Genomic DNA, 24,430 nt, shown 5'->3' with positions numbered 1-24,430 from the left:
CGTGTACTGTCAAATCAGATCTGACTGGTACAGGAGGAGATTGCCCCTCCTTCCCGGCAGAGCATCTGGTGGATTCGAACCATGCACCTCTGGGATTGTAGTTGCAGCTTCTTGCCACTAGGCCACCAGAGCTCCCCCTATTTTATTATTTTTTGTGCACGTACCATCAAATCAGATCTGACTGGTACAGGAGATTGTCCCTCCTCCAGCGGAGCATCTGGTGGATTTGAACCGCACACCTCTGGGATTGCAGTGCAGCTTCTTGCTACTAGGCCACCAGAGCTTCCTCATAATTTTATTTTTTTAAAAATTGCATATTGAATACATGTTCAATCAATTTCAAACTGAAAAAGGTGGTAGAAACTCTCAATTTCTTAAACTTTGGCTTCTGTGGTTGGTACAGATATTTGAATAACAGTTGTATTCACAAGACATCCTTAAGTGTATAGATAGTAAGAGATGTATTAGGGAAGTCCTCTGTCAGTGTCCTTTCCAAAATACTGAGGAATAATGATGTTCGTGTGAAGACTAAGGTACATCTGATTCAGGCCATGGTATGCCTCTGAGAGTTGGACAGTGAATAAAAATGACATAAAAAGAATCGATGACTTTGACTTATCGTGTTGGAGAAAAGTACTGAATAACGCATGGACTGCCAAAAAAATAAAGATATGTCATGGAAAAGTGCAAGCAGAATGTCCTTAAAAGTAAGGCTGTCAAAGCTTCATTTCACCTACTTTGGGCATGCTCCTAGGAGAAATTATTCCTTGGAAAATTACATGCTTGGAAATGTGGAGGGTCAGTAAAAGAGGGGGAGACCCTAAATAAGATGGTTCAACATAGTGGCTGCAGCAATTGGCTCAAGTGTGTCAGAGATGATGAAGGTGGAACAGAATAGGACAGGGTTCAGATCTGTTGTTTATAGGGTTGCTATGAGTAGTCGTACTAACCTGATGGCACCTAACAATAACAACACGTGGTGTAGCGAGTTGTTACCAGAAGGTTAGTAGTTCAAATTCCTTATCCATTCCAAGGAATACAGATGTGGCAGTCTGCTCCAAAATCTATAGCTTCAGAAACCCAGTGGAGAGTCAACATGAGTTGGAATTGACTGAATGGCAGTGGGTACACACAGGTAGGCGTACTCATCTACCTCTGTAATCACATAGTTTTACTGTTGCTGCCAAATTTTATATCTTACAGCATTTCTCAAAATTGTCTTTCTTTCTCTTGTCTTCTGAGTGTCTTCATTTACCTTGATCAAGTTGTGCAGGTTTCATCTTCATGTAATACTATTTAAAAAAGAAAATCACTTTATCACATTTTACACTTAAGCATGACTGTGGAGCCGAGCACTCCACGGTCAACACTCTTGGCACCAGCAGCCAGGAAATCAGAAAACGTATTGCAATGGGAAAGTCTGCTGTTAGGGACCTTCTAAAGTACTCAAGAGCAACGGTGTCTCTCTGGAGACTAAGGTCCACCTGATACAGGCCACGGTTTTTGCAATCACTTGTTATGCGTCAGAGAGTTGGACAATGACTAGGGAGGACAGAAGGAGAATTAATGCCTTTGAGCTGTGGTGAGGGAGAAGAGTATTGAATGTACCATGGACTGCCAAGAAAACAAACAGATTCATCCTAGAGAGGGTTAAACCAGGCTGCTCCTTGGAGGCAAGGATTCTGGGGCTTCGTCTGACATACTTTGGACATGTTGTAAGGAGAGACAGGTCTTTGGAGAGGGACATCATGCTGGGTAGAGTAGAGGGACAGCGCAGGAGGGGAAGACCCTCTATGAGGTGGATTGATTCAGTGACTGGGGTAATCGGGATGGGTGTGTCAGAGGCAGTGCTGTTGGCGCAGGATAGAGCACGGTTTAGGGCTGTTGTACATAGGGTCGCTATGAGTCGCAAACGACTCGACGGCACATAACAACAACAACAACAACAACACTTAAGCATATTACAAAGACTTAAGTATATGAATTTGATTTGGCATTGAATTTTCAGAGAACTTATAAATACTATGACAAAATAATTTATCCAGACAAGAACTGTCCTCACTGCACACTTCATGATTTCAGGTTCCAAAGCCACTGTTTAAAGGAAGAAAGGAAATGAATTCTTTTTTCCCTTTAAAAAAAGCTATGCATTTACATTGAGAATGACATGGTCTTGTCTGGTGATAGTCTACTTGTTGCTAAGATGGGCAAAAGTAATTTATTAATAATAAATCCGCCTTTCTATGAAGATGGCACCAAAAGTGAAGAAGGAAGCTCCTGCCCCTCCCAAAACTGAAGCCAAAGTCAAGGCATTAAAGGCCAAAAAGGCAGTCCTGAAGGGCATCCACAGCCAAGAAAAAGGAAGATCCGCACATCACCCACCTTCTGGTGGCCTAGGACGCTGAGACTCCGAAGGCAGCCTAAATCACCCCGGAAGAGCGCCCCCAGGAGAAATAAGCTTGACCACTATGCCATTATCAAATTTCCCCTGACCACTGAGTCAGCCATGAAGAAGATAGAAGATAACAACACACTTGTGTTCATTGTGGATGTCAAGGCCGATAAGCACCAAATTAAACAAGCTGTAAAGAAGCTCTATGACATTGATGTGGCTAAGGTCAACACTTTGATTAAGCCTGATGGAGAGAAAGAAGGCCTATGTACGACTTGCTCCTGACTATGATGCTTTGGATGTTGCCAACAAAACTGGGATCGTCTAACCTGAATCCAGCTAGCTAATTCTAAATACAAGTTTTTCACACACACACACACATCCAAGGGAACTCTGGTGGCCTAGTGTCAAGAAGCTGTGCTGCAATCCTGAAGGCGTGCAGTTCACTGTTGGGAGAAGGAGGAGCAATGTCCTCCTGTGCCAGTTGGATGTGATTCGATGGTATACAGCAAAAAAAGAAAAAATAAATCAATCCAGACGATTTAATTGATCTTGAATAGTCACCTGGGTAGATTTTAAGAAATAATTACAAGACTGCAAAAGAATATAGTTGACAGAATTCCTTATTTTTATGTTTGAAACTAATATGTAAATTGTGGGATTCCAAAAGCCTAGAATTTTTTAGTACATTGTGACTATCCCATGTTCTGAAGTAAGGAGTTATAAAATTATAAGTGTAATACAAACTTGAGCTAAATGTCAGTAAACCTGAGTTAAGAGTTCCAGTTCTGTCAGTAACTGTCTATGAGTAAAGACAACTTACAACCTCCCACATCTTCAGTGTCCACTGTATAAATGAAGTAACTGAAACAAATAATCTCCAAGATCCTCTCTAGCATTAGGGTTTTTCTACTGAAAGGTCAATACATATAAAACAAACAGAGAACACTACTATATTAAACAATATGCTACAACTTGTATTGTGTAAACATTTAAATGCTAGTGGAATCAGAGAAGGTACCCACAAAGCAGAAGGAATATGAGCTGGGTACTGAGCAGGCTGAGCTGTCATACACCTACAGGCAGACAGCTTCCGATTCCACGGGTGCATATAAATCTGTCTTCAACTCTGGACAGAGAATCAAATTCTATTTGATAGTACTTAACCATCCTCTTACATTGTAAGAGAAAATGAATGTCTAAATGTCACTTTACTAAAGGGGACAGTTTTTTTTCAAGTCTGTCACAGGATAAAATAGCTCTGGTACTGTAGTATGTAGTATGTTATGCAGCTAACTAAAAGGCTGGCAGTTCAAATCTGCCAGACACTCCAAAGGAGAGAGACAGTTTTCTTAAAAACCGTAAGTAGGCAAGAAGCTGTGCTGCAATCCCAAAGGCATGTGGTTCAAATCCACCAGATGCGCTCCTGGAGAAGGAGGGACAATCTCTTTTGCCAGTCAGATCTGATTTGATGGTTCACAACAAGAAAAAAAACCCAACCAACAAAAAACTGAAGTAGGCCACAAGCAGGAACTGACAGCACAGCGGTGGGTTTTATTTGTGTTTTAGTTTTTTGAGTTAGTTTCTTCTTTTGTCATAGGATTACATTCATTGAGGATAGAATCACAATGTAGCATATAAAAATGCTGAAGAAGCCTGTAACAGGCAGAATTTATAAAGATTGTTTTTTCTATTTTCTCCCTACTTAGAAATACAAATGCTTGAATGAGAGAGAAAATTACAGTTACTAATGCCAGTTCAAATGCTTACTTTGTTAAAACCAAAACTCACGGCTTTCTAGATGATTTCAACTCATTGTGAACCACCACAGAGGGCTTCCAAGGCCATAAATCTCTAAGAAAGCAGATTGCTTTATCTTTCTCCCACAGGGTAGCTGATAGGTTCACACAGCTGACTTTTCAATTTGTAGCTGAGCATCTAACCACTTAGGTACCACTAGGCTCTCTCTTATTTCGCCAGCAAGAATTTTCACCTATGTGGAAATTTTAATTCTAACTTTGTTTTGGTAAAACAAATTACTTTATCAACACAGAAATAAAAGTCCATGATATGAGATAAAAAGCAGGACTTCTACATTGGTAGTATCACTTATTCAATACTAACCTAAATGATACTTGAGTGAAAGTCTCAAGTTCAAACAGTTTTTTAAAAACATTCTGAGTAAAAATATTTTATAAGTAATTACCTTGTATTTCACAGCATCCAAAGTAATAGCGTGACACAGCCATATTGCCAACTACTTCCCATTTATTTTCATCAGGATCAAATCGTTCAATGGTGTTCCCTATCTCAGCTCCAACCCATCCACCTGTAACCAAATAGAAAATGCTTATTTCTGGAATGAAAGAACCTTATTTCTGAGAAAGAACTTATAAAACATCTAATCTGACTATCTTATATTACAGATAAGATCATATAAAAAATTAAAACCATAAGAAAAATTAGGACCATAACTAGAATCCATGTCTTTTAATTGTCTAGTTAATGTTTACTAGTAATTATACAATTACACACACATAAGCATGCATGCGCACACTAATATGTATGTCTGTATATATATTTCAATATATTGCATGGTGAATATGGTATTTTGAAAATGACATTTTGAAATAGCTTCTGCATATTCAGAATGGTTACCTTAATCAAAGTCAACGTCTAAGCTTAGTCAAAGTATACTAACCTATCTAGTGTGATTTCAGGGACTCCAAAAAAGGTCCTTCATCCTCAAAATGGTATTGCCTTCTTGTTGTTGTTAGGTGCCATCGAGTTGAGTACGACTCATAGTGACCCTATGAATAAAAGATCTGAACCTAGTCCTGTCCTCTGCCATCCTTACACTTCTGACACATAAAGAGACCATTACAGCAGTCACCTTGTCAATCCACCTGGTTAAGGGTCTTCCTCTCCTTAGTCAACCCTCCACCCTTCCCAACATCAAGTCCTTCTCCAAGGAATAGCACATCATAGCAATATGTCCAAAGTATGTGAGCCTCATCATTCTTGCCTCCAAAGAGCACTCTGGCTGCACCCTCTTTAAGACATATCTATTCATTTTTTCTTGGCCGTCCATGGAATGTTCAGTGCTCTTTTCCAACACCACAGCTCAAAGGCATCAATTCTTTTCCTGTCATCCTTATTCATTGTCCAGGACTCAGATGCATAGCTAGTAACTGGAAAGACCATGGCCTGAATCAGATGCACCTTAGTCCTCAAACTGACATCACTACCCCTCAGTGATTTGGAAAGGTCCCTAACTGCAGATTTTCCCATTGCAATGCATTTCCTTATTTCCTGATTGCTCATACCAAGGGAGTTAATTGTGGATTCAAGCAAGATGAAGCTCCTGACAGTTTCAATCTCCTCTCCATCCATCATGACACTGCCTAGAGGACCAGTGGTAAGAATCTTTGTTTTCTTGACATTGAGACACAACCTATACCGAAGGCTGCATTCCTTGATCTTCTGCAACAAGTACTTCAAATCCTCCTCACCTTCAGCAAGTAAAGTTGTGTCATCTGCATAACGCAGGTTATTGATGACTCTCTCTTCCAGCTTCTCGGATAATTTTCTCAGCATGTAGATTGAACAGGTATGGAAATAGAATACATCCATGACGCACTCCCTTTCTAATTCCATACAAAGCAGTACTGCCCTGCTCCATATGCACCACAACCTCCTGCACCAGGTATAGATTCCTCATGAGCACAATCAAGTGCTCTGGGATTCCTATTCTTCTCCATGTCAGCCACAACTTGTCATGATCCACACAATCAAATGCTTTTGCATAGTCAATAAAGCACAAACAGACATTCTTCTAGTATTTCTTACTTTCAGCCAGGATCCATCTGAGCCTTAACATGCTCCAATTATTAAAATAAAAACTGTTATTTCCTAAAATTAGAGGTATAACTTCAATATACAAATACTTTTGAAAATGATAAACACAATGTTGTTGATTGCCATCGAGTCAAGTGCAACTAATGTCAAGACCTAATGTCTTTCCATAACTATCGTCAATTCCAAGTTCATAGAGTTTCCAGAGGCATGTGGTTTAGGAAGTGGATGCCACTCCTGCCCCCAAACCTGTTTTACAACTGGGACTTCTAACAAACACTGTTTACATTGGGAAAGCATTCTGGTATTTGATATCCCAATGGTACAAGGTTCAGCATCCCAGCAAACCCAGGTTACTTCATACTGCACATTGACAAAGAGTGATTTACAAAGTGGAAGAGTGTTCCTCCATATATAAACAGCACTAGTTTCATTTAGCAGTGGTTAAGTGTTGTCAAGTTTTGCATAAAAGACCTGAACTCTGTTATATAACTAACATCATTTCTGTACAGAACTCTGTTCTATAAATAACATCATTTCTATACATTTATACAGTTTAGAGAATTTGTAGTTTTGAGTTTGTAGAGTTTCCAGAGGCATCTAGTTTAGGAAGTGGTTGCTACTCCTGCTTCCCAGCATAAATCAATCAAATACAATAGGGTATATTAAAACTAGGGCAGCTTTTCCACAATAGTAGGTTTGATATAGGAAAACACTAAGTTCTGAACAGTGAGTTGAATAAGAAATGGCAAAGAGAAAACAGGGAAGGCTGAGGGCTAAGTCAACTTAAAATTTTCCCTAAGCAAAACCCTGATTGTAACATTTGTTATATAGATACTCAAGGAAGGTCTATAATATGCAATCTCTTCCCATGGGATTAAACTGTCTCTGAAAACCCACCAGAGGGTCAGCTATGGGTCAGCTCTGACTCAACAGCACACAACAACAAGAACAACAACATAATGTGCTCAATATCATTCACTGTATTTGTAATAATGAGAATAATAAAATACAGAAACACCTTCTGAGTATCTTTAATTTTTTAATATATGTTCTTCTATATTAGATATATAGGAATTCTGGTGGTATATTAAGATACTAACTAAATGGTCAAAAGATGGAATCCACTACTTGCCCCAAGAGAGGAACACTGTAATCTCTCATTAAGGTTTACAACCTCAGAAACTTGATGGAGGGTTGCTATCAATTGGATTCCATTTGTCACAGTGGGAATTCTGTCATATTAGATATAATTCTACTCTTGAGAGTAGCACAAATATTATATACTTCATTAAATAATGAGCTTTAATTGGCTAAGTACAGTATTGCATTGATATCTTCATTGATATCACACATCTTCTACAAACACCATATTAGAAAATATTTACCTATGAGAGTAAGAATTTACAAAGAGGAAAAGATACAAGTTTCTTAGGTAGAGGAAGGAAAGTCTCTAAATTAGTCAATTTAAATAATATTAGATATCTTCAAATTGAATAGCATATTTACCCAAAGCATAGATAGCCCCATAACACACACACACTCCCAAACCACAGCGAGGTTGATTCATTGAAGCAACAGTTGTCCACTGTTTGGTAACAGGATCATAACATTCAGTGCAGTCAAAAATCATTGAATCCTTTTCACCTGAGTTAAAGAAAAGAGATCCACATGAGGTTTAATAATACTAATAGATTAAAACCATAATAATACATTCTGAAGCATTTATTCCCTGTTATCAGAAATTTAGCCATTAGTTTTTAAACTCTTTATTAAAATTACTTTGTCAGCAAATTTTAGTTTGAATCCATAGTACTGCCCTTTACTAAAGATAATTCCCAATTTTATCTATTTCTAACACTACTACCTAAACCAATTAATTGCAATTTTTGGAAATACCATCTTTTTTATTTTTATTTTTATTTATTTGTGTGTGTGTATGTGAGTGTACTGTCAAATCAGATCTGACTGGTACCGGAGGACATTGTCCCTCCTTTTCCCGGCAGAGCATCTGGTGGATTCGAACCCTGTGCCTCTGGGATTGTAGTTGGAAATACCATCTGTTTTTAAGTATTTCTATATTTTTTCTCATCCATTTGCTTGGGTGATGGTTGTTGTTATGTGCCATCAAGTCACCTGCAACTCACAGTGACACTATGCACAATAACTTTGAACTCTGCCCTATCTAGGCTAATCTCACTATTTCTGACACACTTTCCCTCATTGCCACAGTCACTGTGTCAAACCATCTCATCCAGGGTCTTCTTCTCCTGCACTGTCCCTCCACCTTTCCAAGCATGATGTCTTTCTCCAAGGACCAGTCCCCTTGGGAAACATGTCCAATATATGTGAGACAAAGCTTCAAAATCCTTGCCTCAAAAGGGTAACTTGGTTTCACCTTCTCCAAAACAAATCTCTTAGCAGTCCATGGAATGTTCAATACTCTTCTACAGCATTACAATTCAAAGGCATTGATTCTTCTTCTGTCATCCTTAGCCACTGTCCACCTCTCTGACACATAGCAAGTAACTGCGAAGACCATGGCCTGGATCAGGTGCACCTGTCTCTAGAATGACATGATTGTTCTTTAGCACTCTGGAGAGATCCCTGACAGGTGATTTTCCCAAAGCAATTAGTCTTTTGATTTCTTGACTGTTAACGCCAAGTATTGATTTTGGAACTAAGGAACTTAAACCATTTGAACAAATAATGAGTTTTATGCCAAATACCTATTTTCCATTTGAGAGTCTGGAATTTTGTTAAATACTCTAAAGATGTCTACATTACCAAATTCCCATTAAAATCTTCAATACTAAGTCTCTAATGAGTTTTACAGGTAGATAACATGTACAATATATAGTTATAATTAATTGCTGGAATAATTAACCATGTCCTCTATGACTTCCCTGGGAAGAGGACTCTTGAAATCTTTCAATTGGTTTACTCCAGATGTCACATCTTGAGCCTTTTCCCTTTGTAGATTTTGTTTTATATCTTTTTTGCTATACTTTCCCTTAGCTATAAACGTAATCAAATGCATAATCCTGTGAGTCCAACTAGCAAATTTCCCACCTGAAAGTATCCTTGGAGACCCTTGCCATATCTATAGATGAATAATATGGACACATTTAAAAAACCAAGTAAACAGTCTGAAAAGTCACTATGTTAATCAATTGGCCAAAAGTCAATGAAGAATTGCTAAATGTCATTTACGTGCAGTTGAAACTACAGTAAGATAGCACTATGTCTCAAACAATAATTTTAAAGTTTGACAATACTAAGATTTAGTGAAAATACAGGAAAAATATAAAATGATGTGCTCATTTTGGAAAAGAGTTTGAAATTATCTAGTAAAACTGAAGATCTCAATACATTATAATACATCCTACTCTTAAGTATATACCATAGGGAAACTTGTAGGCAGGGCATCTGTTTATAGATACAAGAATTGTGACACCACTATTGCTGTTAATAATCAAAAGCTGGAATGTTTTACAACCGAATTAATTAACACATTTTCATATAATTTATGGTATACAACGGAAAACTGTACTGCAATGAATGCGGAACAACATGAATAAATCTCAGGAACATAATGTTGGGTAAAATAGAGCAAGAATAGCTAGATATCCCATTTAAAGAAAGTTAAAAAATTGGCAAATTTAAAAATAGTGCATAGGATAACCTACATTGGTGATAAGAAAATAAAAAGAGAAACAAAGGGAAATGGTTATCCTACTATTTATCAAACTGTTGGTAGGTGCTGCCAATGACTTTGACTTACAGTGACCCCCTAAGAACAACAGATTAAAACCTTGGCTTATTCTGTGCCATCCTCACAATCTCTGCTGCATTTAAGCCCATTATTGGAGACACTTTGCCAGTCCATTTTACTGAGTTCTTCCTCTTCTCTGACTCTCTACCTTTCCACATATCATGTCCCCTTCCAAGGTATGGCTCCTCCTAATAACATGACCAAAGTTTCACCATCTTTGCCTCTAAGGAGAACCCTTGCTATACTTTTTCAACAACAGATTTGCCTCTTTCAGCAGTCCATAGTATATTCATTCCTATTCACCAAAAACACCACAGTTCAAAGTTATAAATTATTCTCCAGTCTTTGTTCAACTTTCACAAGCCTATAAAACAATTGAAAAGATAGCTAATTTTACTGGCTTGGGTCAGGGCACCTTCGTCTTTAAAGTGACATTCTAGTTCTTTAGCCCTTTAAAGAGGCCCGTGGCAGCCGATTTCCCAAATGCAGTATGTCTTTGATTTCTTGACTACTGATACAGTAGATTCAAATAAAATTAAATTCTTACAACTTCAATTTTTCTCTATCATGATGTTCCCTATGGTCCAGTTGTGAGGATTTTTTTCTTGATATTGAAGTGTAATCCATATTGAAGGCTGTAGTCTTTGATCTTTAGAGAGTGCTTTAAATATTCTTAACTTTCAGGAAGCAAGACTCTGTCATCAACATAATGTATACTGTTGATGAGTCTCCCTCCAATCCTGATGCCAAACTCTTCTACATATAGTCCAGGTTCTTAGATTATTTGCTCAGCATATAGACTGAATAAGTATGGTGAAAAGATAGAACGATACACACCTTTTCTCATTTTAAACCATGCAGTATCCCCTTGTTCTGTTAGAGTAACTGCTTCTTAGTTCATGTACAGGTTCTGCAACAGCACAATTAAGTGTTCAGGATTTCTATTCCCCTCAACATTACTCATAAATTATTAAGACCCACACAGTCCTAATACCACTGCAGAGTCAACAGAACACAAGTAAACATCTTCTCTGTTTTCAATCTGAATCCTTCTGAAATCAGCAATGATATGAAATGATAGTAATGTTTATTGTTTTATGTGTACTAATGCATTAGATTTCACATCTACAAGAACTATAGTAAATTAACATAATCAATAATGAATTAGAGTATAAAATACATGCCAGACATTGAAAAACTATTTTAAAATGGTTCTTGTGTTTTATAAGATTACAATCATCTGGGTAGACAATCAGCAAGTACAACAAAACTAAATATCAAAATACTAAATTATTCCATCAAGTGCATTGGTAGTCCTGAGACAATACTTATTCTGAAATAAGAGAACTAAAACATTTTATTATTACCTCCAATAGCATAGACCATCCCTCCCAGGACTGCTACTCCAAGTCCACATCGAGCCTGATGAAGTGAAGACACAGTGGTCCAGTACTGGCTAAAGGTGTCAAAACGTTCTACACAGCTGAGGGCTCTGCTGTCACTCCAGCGACCACCCTGTAATCTAGTATATCCACCTGAGCAATGGAAGAGAAAGAAATTCTTTACTTTCAAACATGAGAACTAGTCATCTAAATATGTAGTATAAATTCTTTGTAGTAAGAAAGAAATATCTTAGAGTAGATAAATACAGTATATATATATATATATATATATATAAAACATTTACACTATAAAGTATAACATACTGTGAACTGTTAAAATTTTGAAATTATTTAATTTTTCATTAGAATTCAAAATTTTAACTTTTAAAGTAGTATTTCTTTAGTTTATTATTAAGACAATGACTGAATTATCTAAGAACCAGAGATAGATTTAGGTCACAGAATAATAAATGTCAGATAAATACTTCTTCTTATATATGTTCATGGTTATATATAAATACAACTTTTAAATCCTAGGTCTTTATGTGAAATTAAATATGCCTATTTGACATATCTGCATATCCTCTGATGTAACAATAATATATTAAAAAGGTTTGGAACTTGAACATAAAGATAATTTCTCTTACTTTGAAAAATAGCCCTTACCTACTGCATACAGGTACTTTCTTGCTTTCTTCCGAGGTCGAACCTTAGATGTCTGTAGAAAACTACAAAACTTGTTCTCTTTGGGAGATTTACACACTTCACAGTACTCTTTCAAAAGTGTTTGCAATGCAACACGAAGATTAAAATCAGATACTCCTAAGTGAGGATTAAAAGACAATATTTTAAGCAATCTTGAAATAATATTGAAAGGACAATGTGTTTCCATAAAGATAAGTACACCTAACAAAGTGAGAGGGGGATAATTTCAATAATTATAGATTAATATCAAAAAGGACAGATAAATTTTTAAAATTGATACGTGAAGCAAGAAACAAAGTATACTGGTGAAATAAGGACCATCTAACAGAGTCTTGATTATGACTGCATAAGTCTGTTAACATGCTCAAAGAGAACTGAAGATGAACATAATAAACCCATTTCCAATTGTCATGCTATTAGGTTTATCTACTAACAGGGAAAAAGAGAGTACTATTTTCTAATATTCACAAAGATTTTATAGATGCTTGAAAGGACTGTCTCCTTTTTTCTGTGCCTTAGAAGCAATATTGAGGAAAGAAGGTCAACTGATAAAATCTTAAGAATTCTTGTTGTTATGTGCCACTGAGTCATAACTAACTCATTGGTGACCTTCCAGGGAGTTTTTATAGGCTGTCAACCCAATGGGAGAAGACTGCCCAATGCTCTCCTGGGAGAGAATTATTTGTTCTTTTGGTACTCCACGGATTATTCAGTACTCTTTTCCAACATTACAACACAAAGGCATCGATTCTTCTTTTGTCATCATTATTCATAGTCCAACTTTTGGATCCAAGGCATATGAAATGACTGACAATTTCAATCTTTTCTCCGTTTATCATCATGCTGCCTATTAGCCCAGTGGTTAGGATTTTTATTTTCTTGATGCTGAATCCATATTGAAGGCTACAGTCCTTGACCTTCTGCTGCAAGACTTTTAGCAAGGGTATGTCTTCTCCATAACGCAGGCTGTTAATGCCTTTTCTTCCAGTTTTGATGCCACATTCTTCTTAATAAAGTCAAGCTTCTTAAATTATTTGTTCAGCATACAGACTGAATAGATATGAAGAAAGGATACTATACAGACATACACTTTTACCGATTTTGAACCATTCAGTGTTTCCTTGCTCTGCAGACAACTACTTCTTGATCTGGGCATAGGTTTCACATGAGCACAATTAAGTGTTCCAGGATTCTCCTTCTTCTGAATGTCAGCCATAATTTATTACCATCCACAGAGTCAAGTGGACTTGGTGATAGAAACAAGGCTGAAGATTAAATGACTGAATTTTGTACATGATTGCTTTATTCATTTTATATAAAAAGTATCTTTTTAAATAAAATATACACATGGGCCTCAACTAATGGATTACACAGGAATCTGACTAACTATATCTATGTAAAAAATCTTTGGAGAAACTCACTATCAGAAGTCAAAACCAGTTCAGGTGTTGACTATGGAAGAGACCATCTATTACTCATATACAAGTTCAATCTGAAGATGAAGAAAATCAAAAGTCCACAAGAACCAAAATATGACCTTGAGTATATTCCATCTAAATTTAAAAACCTTCTCAAGAGTAGGTTTTAGCCACTGAACACTAATGATCAAAGAGCAGATGAGATCTGGGATGACATCAAGGATATCGTCCATGATGAAAGCAAAAGGTTATGGCAAAGAGAGGGGAGAGAGAAAAGATCACAATGGATGTCAGGAAAGGCTGAAAATTGCAGAACACTTAGAAGCCAAAATAAAGGCAAGAAAGGCTGATGTAAAAGAGATAAACAGAAGACTTCAAAGAGCAGCTTGAGAAAACAAAACAAAGTATTACAAGATGGGAAAGAGCTGGAAACAGAAAATGGAAGCACTTGACATTTCTCAAAGAACTGAAAAATAATTTCAAGTCTCAAGTTAAAATACTGAAGGATGCTATTGGGCAAAATCTTGAACGATGCAGGAAGCATCAAATGAAGATAAAAGGAATACACAGGGGGTCACTGTAATAAAAATGGACTGGCAGACACAGAACCATTTCAGGACATAAGCCAGGACCAATGGTAATTAGAAGAAGTTCAAGCTGCAGTAAAGTTACTAATAAAAAATAAGGTCCCAGGAATTGAGGGAATATCAATTCAGGCATTTCAACAAAAACATGCAGCCTTTCACATGCTCGCCAAGAAACTTGGAAGACAGCTACCTGACCAACTGATTGGAAAAGAACATTATTTGTCCCAATTCCCTCAAAAGGCAATCCAACAGAATGTGGAAATTACCCAATCATTATTTCAATGATACCCAGTATCATTAAAATACTCAGTATCATTAAAATCACACACAAGTAAAACATTGCTGAAGATTATCCAAAAATGGCTAGAACAGTTCACAAACATAAAGCTGCAAAAAGCTTAAGCTGGATTTAGAAGAGGCATGACATAAAGTTTATCACTGCTGATGTTAGGAAGATCTTGGTTGAAAGCAGACAATACTATAAGGATGTCTCTTTTGTTTTATTATTTCTTTAACAGTTATTATTGATGTTAAGTGTTTAATGACCCCATGACAATGAATTGACATCTCTAACATACTTGACTTCACTGTTACAATCATTGTATCAATCCATCTTGTTGAGGGCCCATCCCTCCTTCGCTGACCCTCCACCTTTCCAAGCATGATGTCCTTTACATCACTGACTGTTCCTAACAATATGCCCTACGTATGTGAGATGAAGTTTTACTATCCTTGCCTCCAAGGAGCATCCTGTCTGCTTATATGCCCTTTTGGCAATCCATCAAAACTCAAAGTCATCAATTCTTCTGTCATTCTTATTCACTGTTTAATTTTCAGATGCATAGCAAGTAATTGAAAAGATCATAGTTTGGATCAGGTGCATTTCTGTCTTCAAATTGACATTGCTGCTTTTCAGAACTTCGATGAGGTTCCAGAAACCATATTTCCCATGCAGTATATCTTCCAATTTCCTGGCTGCTGTTGCCCAGGCTGTTGACTGTGGTTCCAAGCAGGATTAAATCATTGATGATGTCTATCTCTTCTTGGAGACATCTGTCTTATATTGCCAACTGGTCCAGTTCTAAGGATTTTTGCTTTCTTGATGTTACGGTATAATTCATATTAAAGGCTGTAGTCAGGGGAGCTCTGGTGGCCTAGTGGCAAGAAGCTGCACTGCAATCCCAGAGGCGCACGGTTCAAATCCACCAGATGCTCTGTCGGGAATCTCCTCCTGTGCCAGTCAGATCCGATTTGACAGTACACACACACACACACACACACACACACACACACAAATAAAATAATTTTTTTAAAAAAAGGCTGTAGTCTTTATCTCTTGCAGTACTTCTTCACTTCTTGTAATCAAGGCTGTGTCATCTGAGTAATGCAGGTTGCTTGTAAATTTTCCTCCAATCTTGATGCCACATTCTTTTTCATATAGTCCAGCTTCTTAAATGATTTTCTCAGCATATAGATGGAATAGGTAGAACAGGTTGAACAGAAAAAGGACAACACCCTGATACACATTTTTCCTGACTTCAAACTTTGTTCTGTTTGGACAACTGCTTCTTGACCAAACAATATGCCCTATGTATAAACAATAGACAGGCTCATAAGGTGAACAATTATGAAGGAGAAATACTCACTTCTTAGAATATCAATAATACAGAATCAGCAAGGTAGTATTTGTCCAAAAGATAAATCTGAGAAGGTAGGAATAGATAGGAAAGACAAATAGAGACAAGAACCACAGGGCAGAGTTCTGTTACAGTGTGGGGATTGTAATTAATGTCCTAGAACAAAATCTTTCTAAATGATTGAGTGGAAAGCCCATTTTCTTCTAACTTTCACTCAAAGAAAAATAAAAAGTTAAAAAAGGGAAAAAAGGGCTTATAAACAGCATATAAAATACAACTAACTATTGGTCCCTCCACACCTAGCACAAAAAAGAAAAAAAGAAATAAAAACCTCAAAGACTAAATCAGGACTACAGAAATGACAGTCTGCACTAACCAGGGTCTCATCTATCTTTTAAACAGAAGACTAGATGGACTCTTGCTACAACTACTGACCATTCCATTGAGGGCCAAAATGGATAGTCGTATATAAAAAAGGAAAAAGCAAAGTTTTCTTATTCCTGGATGGTTAATATCACATGTTTTTGTTTTGTATTTTTTTAAAGCAAAGAGAAAATGTAGCTGTTTTAAAAACTCTAAAAAAAAATTTGCATTATAAACAATAACACTTCTTTGTCACAATACATGATAAAAACCTTTGAATGAAATTGTCCCATATAGGAGAATAATGTTAATATTACTACCGTATTTATTACTGTGTTTTAAAAGAATCTCTCTTTCTAATTTAAATTTAGAAGAGACCTCTAAAAAAAAAAAGGAGAAATCAGTACAGCAAAACTTAAATTTTTAAAAACCATTCAAACGTAATGGACTCATAAAGACTAGAGGAATCCCTGAGGTTATAGTCCTGGGATACTCTATAAACTTGGAACTTAAACCACTCTCATTGGTCACCTATCATCCAAAAGACAGAAGAGCTCATAAAATAATATTACTGTGAGTACTGTGCTCTATAAAACAACCATCTGTATAAGATCTAACAGTCAACATTTACTCTACACCAAAGATAGGAAGGGAAGCCACTGTAAAAAGTGTAATCAATGTCACTGAATAAAATGGACAGACACTGTTAAATAAGAACTTAATTTGTTGTTAATTTTTGCCAAAATCACAAGAAAACATTTTTTACACACACACACACACACACACACACACCCCTACATTTCATAAAACCACTTAAGTGTGTTGCTCTCTTTCTTAATTTTGTGGTAGAATTTAAATTTTCTACATAGGTTGTCCATCTTTTTTCCAAAAAGCTTCCACATTGAAAAAAAAAAATTAAAGTTAACTTTTAAAATTCCCAATTGGCTGACTTTGATTCATTGCTGATTTTTATTCCAGAAAAATACCCTGAGATGGTAACTATCAGCTAAATTGCAGAACAGTACTCTTTCGTTATTGTCATTTAGTGAGAATATGATCAACTCATAGCTGACCCTCCAGGGGGTTTCAGAGGTAGTAAGTTACATGGGAAGAGACTGCCCATTTTTCTCCCATGGAGCAGCTAGTAGATTTGAACCATGTGCATTTGGGTTCACAGTACAGCTTACTATTAAAATCTTAACTAGATTTTCATGTTTGGGTTTGGTTTTTTTTCTTTCCATCTGATTTACTGCCTCTGAAAACCCACAGGAGGGTCCCTATGAGTCAGTTCTGACTCAATGGTACATAACAACAACAGGTCAAAGATGGTGGTTGACCTCACTAGATTTGAATGTTATAACAAGCTGCCTCTGAAAACCTGCTGGATGATCCGCTATGAGTTGGTTTTGACATGACAGTACGTAACAAGCAGCTTTAGGAAAACATGTCCCTTTGGCCCTAGCAAAAGATATTAACTTTATCTTTCGCTATCTACTAGGGAAAAGTCATGAGTGTCATTGTCCTATCTCTAAATTCTCATATGATTTCTGTAAAAGTATATCTGGATCCTTTTTCTCCCCATCTTTTAGCAATTTATAATAGGTATTAAAACAAGAAAAAAAAAAGCTACAAAGTTCTGTTAACACTGTAAGAGTAGACAAAAACTAGCAATCCACTCTTCAAAAATACCTCTTGGAGCTCTGATGGCCTAGTGGCAAGAAGCTACACTGCAATTCCAGAGGTTTGCAGTTCGAATCCACCAGATGCTCTGCTGGAGAAGGAGGAGCAATCTCCTCCTGTACCAGTCAGATCTGATTTGACGGTACACAAACAAAAAATAATAAAATGAAAAAAAAAAAATACCTCTTTCACAGAATTAGATTTCTAATGCTTCTTAGTTATATTAATTATAGTAAGATCAATTGTAATTTGGTCACATCATAATATTTCAATGCTTGAAAAATTTATAACTTCAAATCTTAAAGCCAGGTCTAAAACTGGGGTGTTGTTTTTTTTTGGTCTGTTGTTAAAAACTCCTATTTTTTAAAAAAGTATAAAGATAAAATTATTCTATATTATTGTAAAAAGTATTTTCAGAAAATAAGAAATTAAATATAATTAAAAGGTTAATCAATATATAATTGATTTTATAATTAAAGGATTTATAAGATTCATCAAGGGTTTGGTGTTTTTTTCCCCAGTAACATATGCATTTCTCTCAAATGTCTGGGAATGCTGAATTTTTCAAATAAGAAATAGAGAATTTTTTCCCCCTTAAGATTATTTTGGGAAGACAGAATTTTTTTACTGAATTAATTGGTACAACACTCAGTAGCAGTAGTATACCAGATCTGTTAGTTACTTTTAACTACAACATTAATATCTCTCAGTATTAATTTCAAGAAAGGTATGTAAAGATTTGATTAAAATAAAGGGCTAAGATAGTGAAAAACTATCTCCCAACAAAACACGAAAGTTACATCTTACCTATAATAAATAATCATCTACTAAACACCTGTTTTGGAAGCAGGAGTGGCATCTACTTCCTAAACAACACACCTCTGGAAACTCTATGAACTTTGATAAATGACGATAATTATAGAAAGGCTTCAAGGCCTTTTGTTCACACAGTTGCTGTGAGTCGTGCTTGACTCAATGGCAATCAACAAAAACAAACACCTGTTACTGAACTGAAAATGAAAACTATCACATTTCAAACAGAGTAAAAAATTGGTATTGGAAAATTTATTAACTAATTTAACACACAGTAAAAAAAGAAATTACCTTCTATATACTTTAAAAGTCTCTGTGGAGGTAATAAAGGGAATCGAATTGGGTCAAGCACTTCTACTACATGTTTTCTTCTCCTTCCCAGATCTTTCAGAATCCACTGCATTGCAGCTAAGAAAACCTGGTATTCGTCCTCAATGCTAAGCTCTTCACTTCGCAAAATTTTGACCAGTTGATCTTTTGTAAGTGCCAGGAACTCTTCTCCATTATGAACTTCCAAGAAATGAACATGAATATAGTTTTCTGTGTATTCCAAAAGATCATGGCAGGCAATTTGTTCAGAGAACTGAAAGATCCCAATACAGTTCAGTGGATCAATTTGTCCTTTCAGAAATTCACAGCAAAGATTAACAACTTCTGTCAACTGCAACATGTCTGCTGCAACAATCAACTCCTGGACATTATTCACACCTATATTCACTAAACCTAGGGAAGCAGGGAGACAAAAATAATCATTAAAACGAAAGCAGATGCATATTCAAAAATCATTCTTCTTCTACTGATAGTTTAACATCTGCTAAAAGGTAACAAAGGATTTATGGAAAGAGCACCAGGTTTAATGATAATTATACCTAACAGTATTTATGAAGCACTTACAATGACTAAGACAGTATTAATCTCTTCATACACTCCTTAACACCCACTACAACCTCACAGTGGCAGAGACAATGAGGATGGCACTGCAACCTCAACAATGGGCAGAGACTATGAGGATGGCACAGGGCCAGGCAGGTTTTCTTCTATTGTACATAGGGTTACCATGGAGAACAGAAGAAAACCTAACAACAATCTCCTAAAGCAGGTACCATTATGAAACTTATTTCTGTGCTAAAGGAACAGAACTTGTCCCCAAAAAATAAAGTTATGTGCAAACTGCAGTGTAGGGATTAATAACAAAGTTCATGCTTTTAACATAAGACTATCTATCTATCTATCTATCTATCTATCATCTATCTATCTATCTATCTATCTATCTATCTATCTATCTATCTATCTATATCGCTTTGAGCTGTGGTGTTGGAGAAGAGTATTGAATATACCATGGACTGCTAAGAAAATGAACAGGTTCATCCTAGAGAGGGTTAAACCAGGCTGCTCCTTGGAGGCAAGGATTCTGAAGCTTTGTGTGACATACTTTGGACATGTTGCAAGGAGGGACCAGTCCTTGGAGAAGGATGACATGCTTGGGAGGGTGGAGGGACAGTGCAGGAGTGGAAGCCCCTCTATGAGGTGACTGGGGCAATGGGGTTAAGTGTGTCAGAGACTGTGAGACTGGCACAGGACAGAACAGGGTTTAGGGCTGTTGTACACAGGGTTGCCATGAGTTGCAAGCAACTCGACAGCACATAACAATATATATCCAACAGTTACTGAAGATCTGGGGAAAGTAAGATAATAATATGAAATATCATACAAGTGGTGATATTCATCCACTGCTGTAGAGTTGGAACTGACTCATAGCTGAGCCTCCGTCAGGTTTCAGAAATTGTAAATTAATAGAACCACTGGTGGATTCAAACTGCCAGAGGCTTGGCCTTTGGGATAAGCAGCACAATGTCCTACCTAGAAGGCTTTTGAGCTCAGATATAATAAATGTTAGCATATAATATTAAATATGACCAACATGAAAGGTTATTACATACTTAATTTTGTTGTTGTTATTGCTAGATGCTGTAGAGCACCACTCATAGTGACCCTATGCACAACAGATCTGAACCCTGTCCTATCCTGTGCCATCCTCATCATCTCTGACACACTTGCTATAGTCACTGTATCAATCCAGCTCATTGAGGGTCTTCCTCTTACACTAACCATCCACCTTTCCTAGTATGATGTCCCTTTCCAAGGAATAACTTCTCCCAGCAACAGGTCCAAAGTATGTGATACAACAGTTTCAAAATATGACCCACTGTTTTGGGACAGATAAGGGCAAGAACTGTTTAAAAGGAATATATGACTAGGCATTATATGTATGGCAACAACCTGGAATAAGAGGTGCATTGCAAAGTGGACTCGAGGAGGAGAAAGGGAGGGGGAGGGAGGAAACTGCAACAGTGAATGAATATAAAAAAAGTTTAAAAAATCCAAAATAGGACCAAATGGCTACCTATTAGATAATGTCAAAAGAATAATTATTTTTTATAGTAATAAAAATTTCCTACATCTCAATAAGACTTGTTTTCAGAGCTCTTTTATATTTGATAGAAAATGGTTATACTTAACATTTAAGTAACTATAAATGCTTTCTTTTCATAGGTCAGCTAAAAGGGCCATCAATCCTTTCCATTATCAGGACAATGCTTAATCACTGTACTTCCAAAGGTCTGCCAAATGGTTTCCTCCCCACCCCCTCATGGTTACATAATGGCTTTGGGAGCACATCAAATAGTCAATTGTACTTACAAGGAGGGGAAGTACAACATTACAATTCTCCTACCTAACAAGGTTTAATTCTCCATTCAATCTTATATTGAGATGACATCATTGAATGAAGTGAGAATTTCTCATAAATTTGGAGTTCATGGGTTTTAATAAAACAAAGCCAAATGATTGCCAATTAGACAATGCCAAAAGAGTAATTATTTATTTCTTGACAGTAATAATAAAGATGTCCTGTACTGGAGAGGTTGAAACCGGGTTGCTTCTTGGAGGCAAGGATTCTGAAGCACCATCTCACATACTTTGGGCATGCTGCCAAGAGCAACCAGTTCTTGGAGAAGAACATCATGCTTGGAAGGGTAGCTGGCCAGCACAGGAAAGGAAGACCTTAGATAAAATGGATTAACACAGCGACTATGGTAACGGGGGCAGGTGTGTCAGAGGCAGTGAAGTTGGCTCAGGACAGGGTCGGTAAGAGTCATATTCAACTCAAAGGTACATAAGAATACCAATACCATCTCAATAATATGTGATCACTTACAAAGATCTTTCACATTTAATAAAAAATGGTTATGTCATTTAATCTTCATATAAATTATAAAGTCCTACTTTATAAATGAAAAAAAGTCAAAACAACCTCACATAAATTATTTTCTATTTTATTAGTCAGTTGTCAATTTGAAGACGAAGGTGTGCCTTACTCAAGCTGTCGTCCCTTTATCACCTGCTACACATCAAAGAGTTGGACTGTGAATAAGGATGAAAGAAAAAGAAGTGATGCCTTTGAGCTGTGGTGCCAGAGAAGAGTACTGAATATCCATGGACTGTCAAAAGAACATATAAGTCTTGAGGGAAATGCTGCCAGAGTGGTCCTTGGAAGCAAAGATGGTGAAGCTTCGTCTTTCATACTTCAGACACATTGCTAGTTAGGCTACTCACTAGAAATGGACATCATTCTTGGAAAGATGTTGGGTCAGTGAAGGAGAGGGAAGACCTCCAATGAGATGGACTGACACAGTGACTTCAGCAATGGGCTCAAGGGTGTCAGAGACAATGAGGATGGCACAAGATAGAGCAGGGTTCTGTTCAGCTGTTCATAGGTTTGCTATGAATAATAATAAACTGAATAGCACCTAATAACAACAATCTGCATTAAGGTGTTCTAGTGATGGTGTATTGTATTGCATGTTGGGCTAACTAAAAGGTCAGCAATTAAAATTCATTAGTTGCTCCTCAGGAGAAAGATGGGTAGTCTCCTCAATTAAACAGTCTCAGAAACCCAATGGAGTCTCCATCAGCTGGGATCTAGTTGATAGCAGTGAGCTATTTTTTTTTTTAGGGATGTCAATATTAATTATTAAGAAAGTCCTATAAAGGCAGAGACCACGTCTGGCTTTTTATCATACCCCAGTTTCTAGCTCAAAGCATTTCATAACTATGTGTTGACAGAATGAATGACTGACTAAAGTGAAATGATATGCCTTGTATCACAAGCTAATTAGCAGAGCTGTATTTTAAACCTAGGTCATTTAATTCCAAATGTATAAAAACCTAGGTTGAAAAATTAGACTCATTAGCTTTGTGAATACTTAATAATGAATAAATGCTGTTTATTGTTATGTCACGTCAAATTGATTCCTCCTCAGACTGACCCTGTGTGGCAGACCTGAGCTGTCCATAGGATTTTTAACTTTTATCTTCAGGGAAGCATATTTCCAGGTCTTTCTCTGGAAGAATCCTGTTTCCATGAATAGCTGAGTTCTTAACTGCTGTTCCACAGGGTCCCTTAAAGAATATATAAAACCAAAAATCAAATCCACTGTGGCCAAGCTGAATGTGACTCATAACAACCCTCCATTAGTTTACTGAAGCCAAAAGCTTTGCCCGCATTCTCCACCAAAAAAAAAAAAAAAAAAGCTTTAAAGAAGGAGACTGCCCAGCTTTCTCCCAAGGAGCATTATGTGGGTTTGAATCACCAGCCTCTGAGTTGTTATGTGTGGTCAAGTTGCTTGTGACTCATATTGACCCTATGTACAACAGCTCTGAATCCTGCTCTATCCTGAGCCAATTTAATTGGCTCAGATATATCTATCTCCATTACCCGAGTCACTGAGTCACTCCATCTATTTCATCCAGGGTGTTCTCTTTTACACTGTCCTTCTACCTTTCCAAGCATGATGTCTTTCTCTGGTCCCTCCTTGCAACATGCCCAAAGCATGTGAGACGGGAACTTCAAAATCCTCTCTCCAAGGAGCAGCCTGATTTTATCTTCTTTAGGACAGACCTGTTTGTTCTCTTAGCAGTTCATGGTATGTTCAATGCTCTTCTCCAGCACAACTCAAAGGCATCAATTTTGCTTCTATCATGCTTATTCATTGTCCAGCTCTCTGATGCATAGCAAGTAATTGTAAAGATAATGGCCTGGATCAGATTCATCTTAGTCTCTAGACTGACACTGTTGCTCTTCAGTACTCTAGAGATGTCCCTCATAGCAGATTTCCCAAATATAATTCGTCTTTCAATTTCTACTTCCTGGCTGCTGGTACCAAGAGGGTTCACTGTGAAACCAGGCCAAGCTGAAGCTGTTAACCATCTCAATCTCTTCTCGGTCTATCATGGTGCTGCCATTTGACCCAGTGGTGAGAGTCTTTGTTTCTTGATGCTGAGCTTCAATCCATATTGAAGGCTGCAGTCCTTGAACATCTGTAGCAAGCACCTCAGGTGCTCCTTGGTTTCAGCAAGCAAAGTTGTCGTCTGCATAACACAGGTTGTTGATGAATCTTCCTCCAAACTTGATGACATAATCCTCCTCTTAAAATCCAGCCTCTCAGATAATCTGTTCTGCATACAGATTGAAAATGTATGGAGCTAGGATGCATCCCTGGCATACATTTTTTCTAATTTTGTACCATGCAGTGTTTCCTTACTCTGTTCTGACGACTGCCTCCTGGTCCAAGGAAAAGTTTCTCATGAGCACAATCAAGTGTTCTGGGATTCCCATTCTTCTCAAGGTTAGCTAGTTTGTTGTGGTCCACATCGCCTATGAGTTAGCAATTAGCAAAATCTTAAAGAATGTGTTGATAAGTCTTAAAAGGTGATAAATAATAAGTTGTGCTTTCTCCTATTTCTCAAAAAATTAAATATTAT

At 37.0% G+C, this 24,430-nt stretch overlaps 1 protein-coding gene across 1 annotated transcript in view; it reads right to left on the bottom strand.

Annotated features, from left to right (window-relative positions):
* Positions 1-24,430, bottom strand: part of IPP (intracisternal A particle-promoted polypeptide) — a 56,461-nt gene that overhangs the window by 25,806 nt on the left and 6,225 nt on the right. The window contains exons 2-6 of the mRNA XM_006898984.1: positions 18,899-19,330; positions 12,071-12,226; positions 11,390-11,557; positions 7,757-7,894; positions 4,599-4,721 (exon numbers count right to left, since the gene is read on the bottom strand). Of these exons, the coding sequence (XP_006899046.1) occupies positions 4,599-4,721; positions 7,757-7,894; positions 11,390-11,557; positions 12,071-12,226; positions 18,899-19,330 (1,017 nt within the window). The remainder of the gene's footprint in view (positions 1-4,598; positions 4,722-7,756; positions 7,895-11,389; positions 11,558-12,070; positions 12,227-18,898; positions 19,331-24,430) is intronic.

This window comes from Elephantulus edwardii, unplaced genomic scaffold (assembly GCF_000299155.1).
Source record: "Elephantulus edwardii isolate Elephantulus edwardi_28Jun2011 unplaced genomic scaffold, EleEdw1.0 scaffold00243, whole genome shotgun sequence".
NCBI lineage: Eukaryota > Metazoa > Chordata > Mammalia > Macroscelidea > Macroscelididae > Elephantulus > Elephantulus edwardii.
The sequence above is the reverse complement of the archived record's forward strand: the minus strand, read 5'-3'. Positions and strand labels throughout refer to the sequence as shown.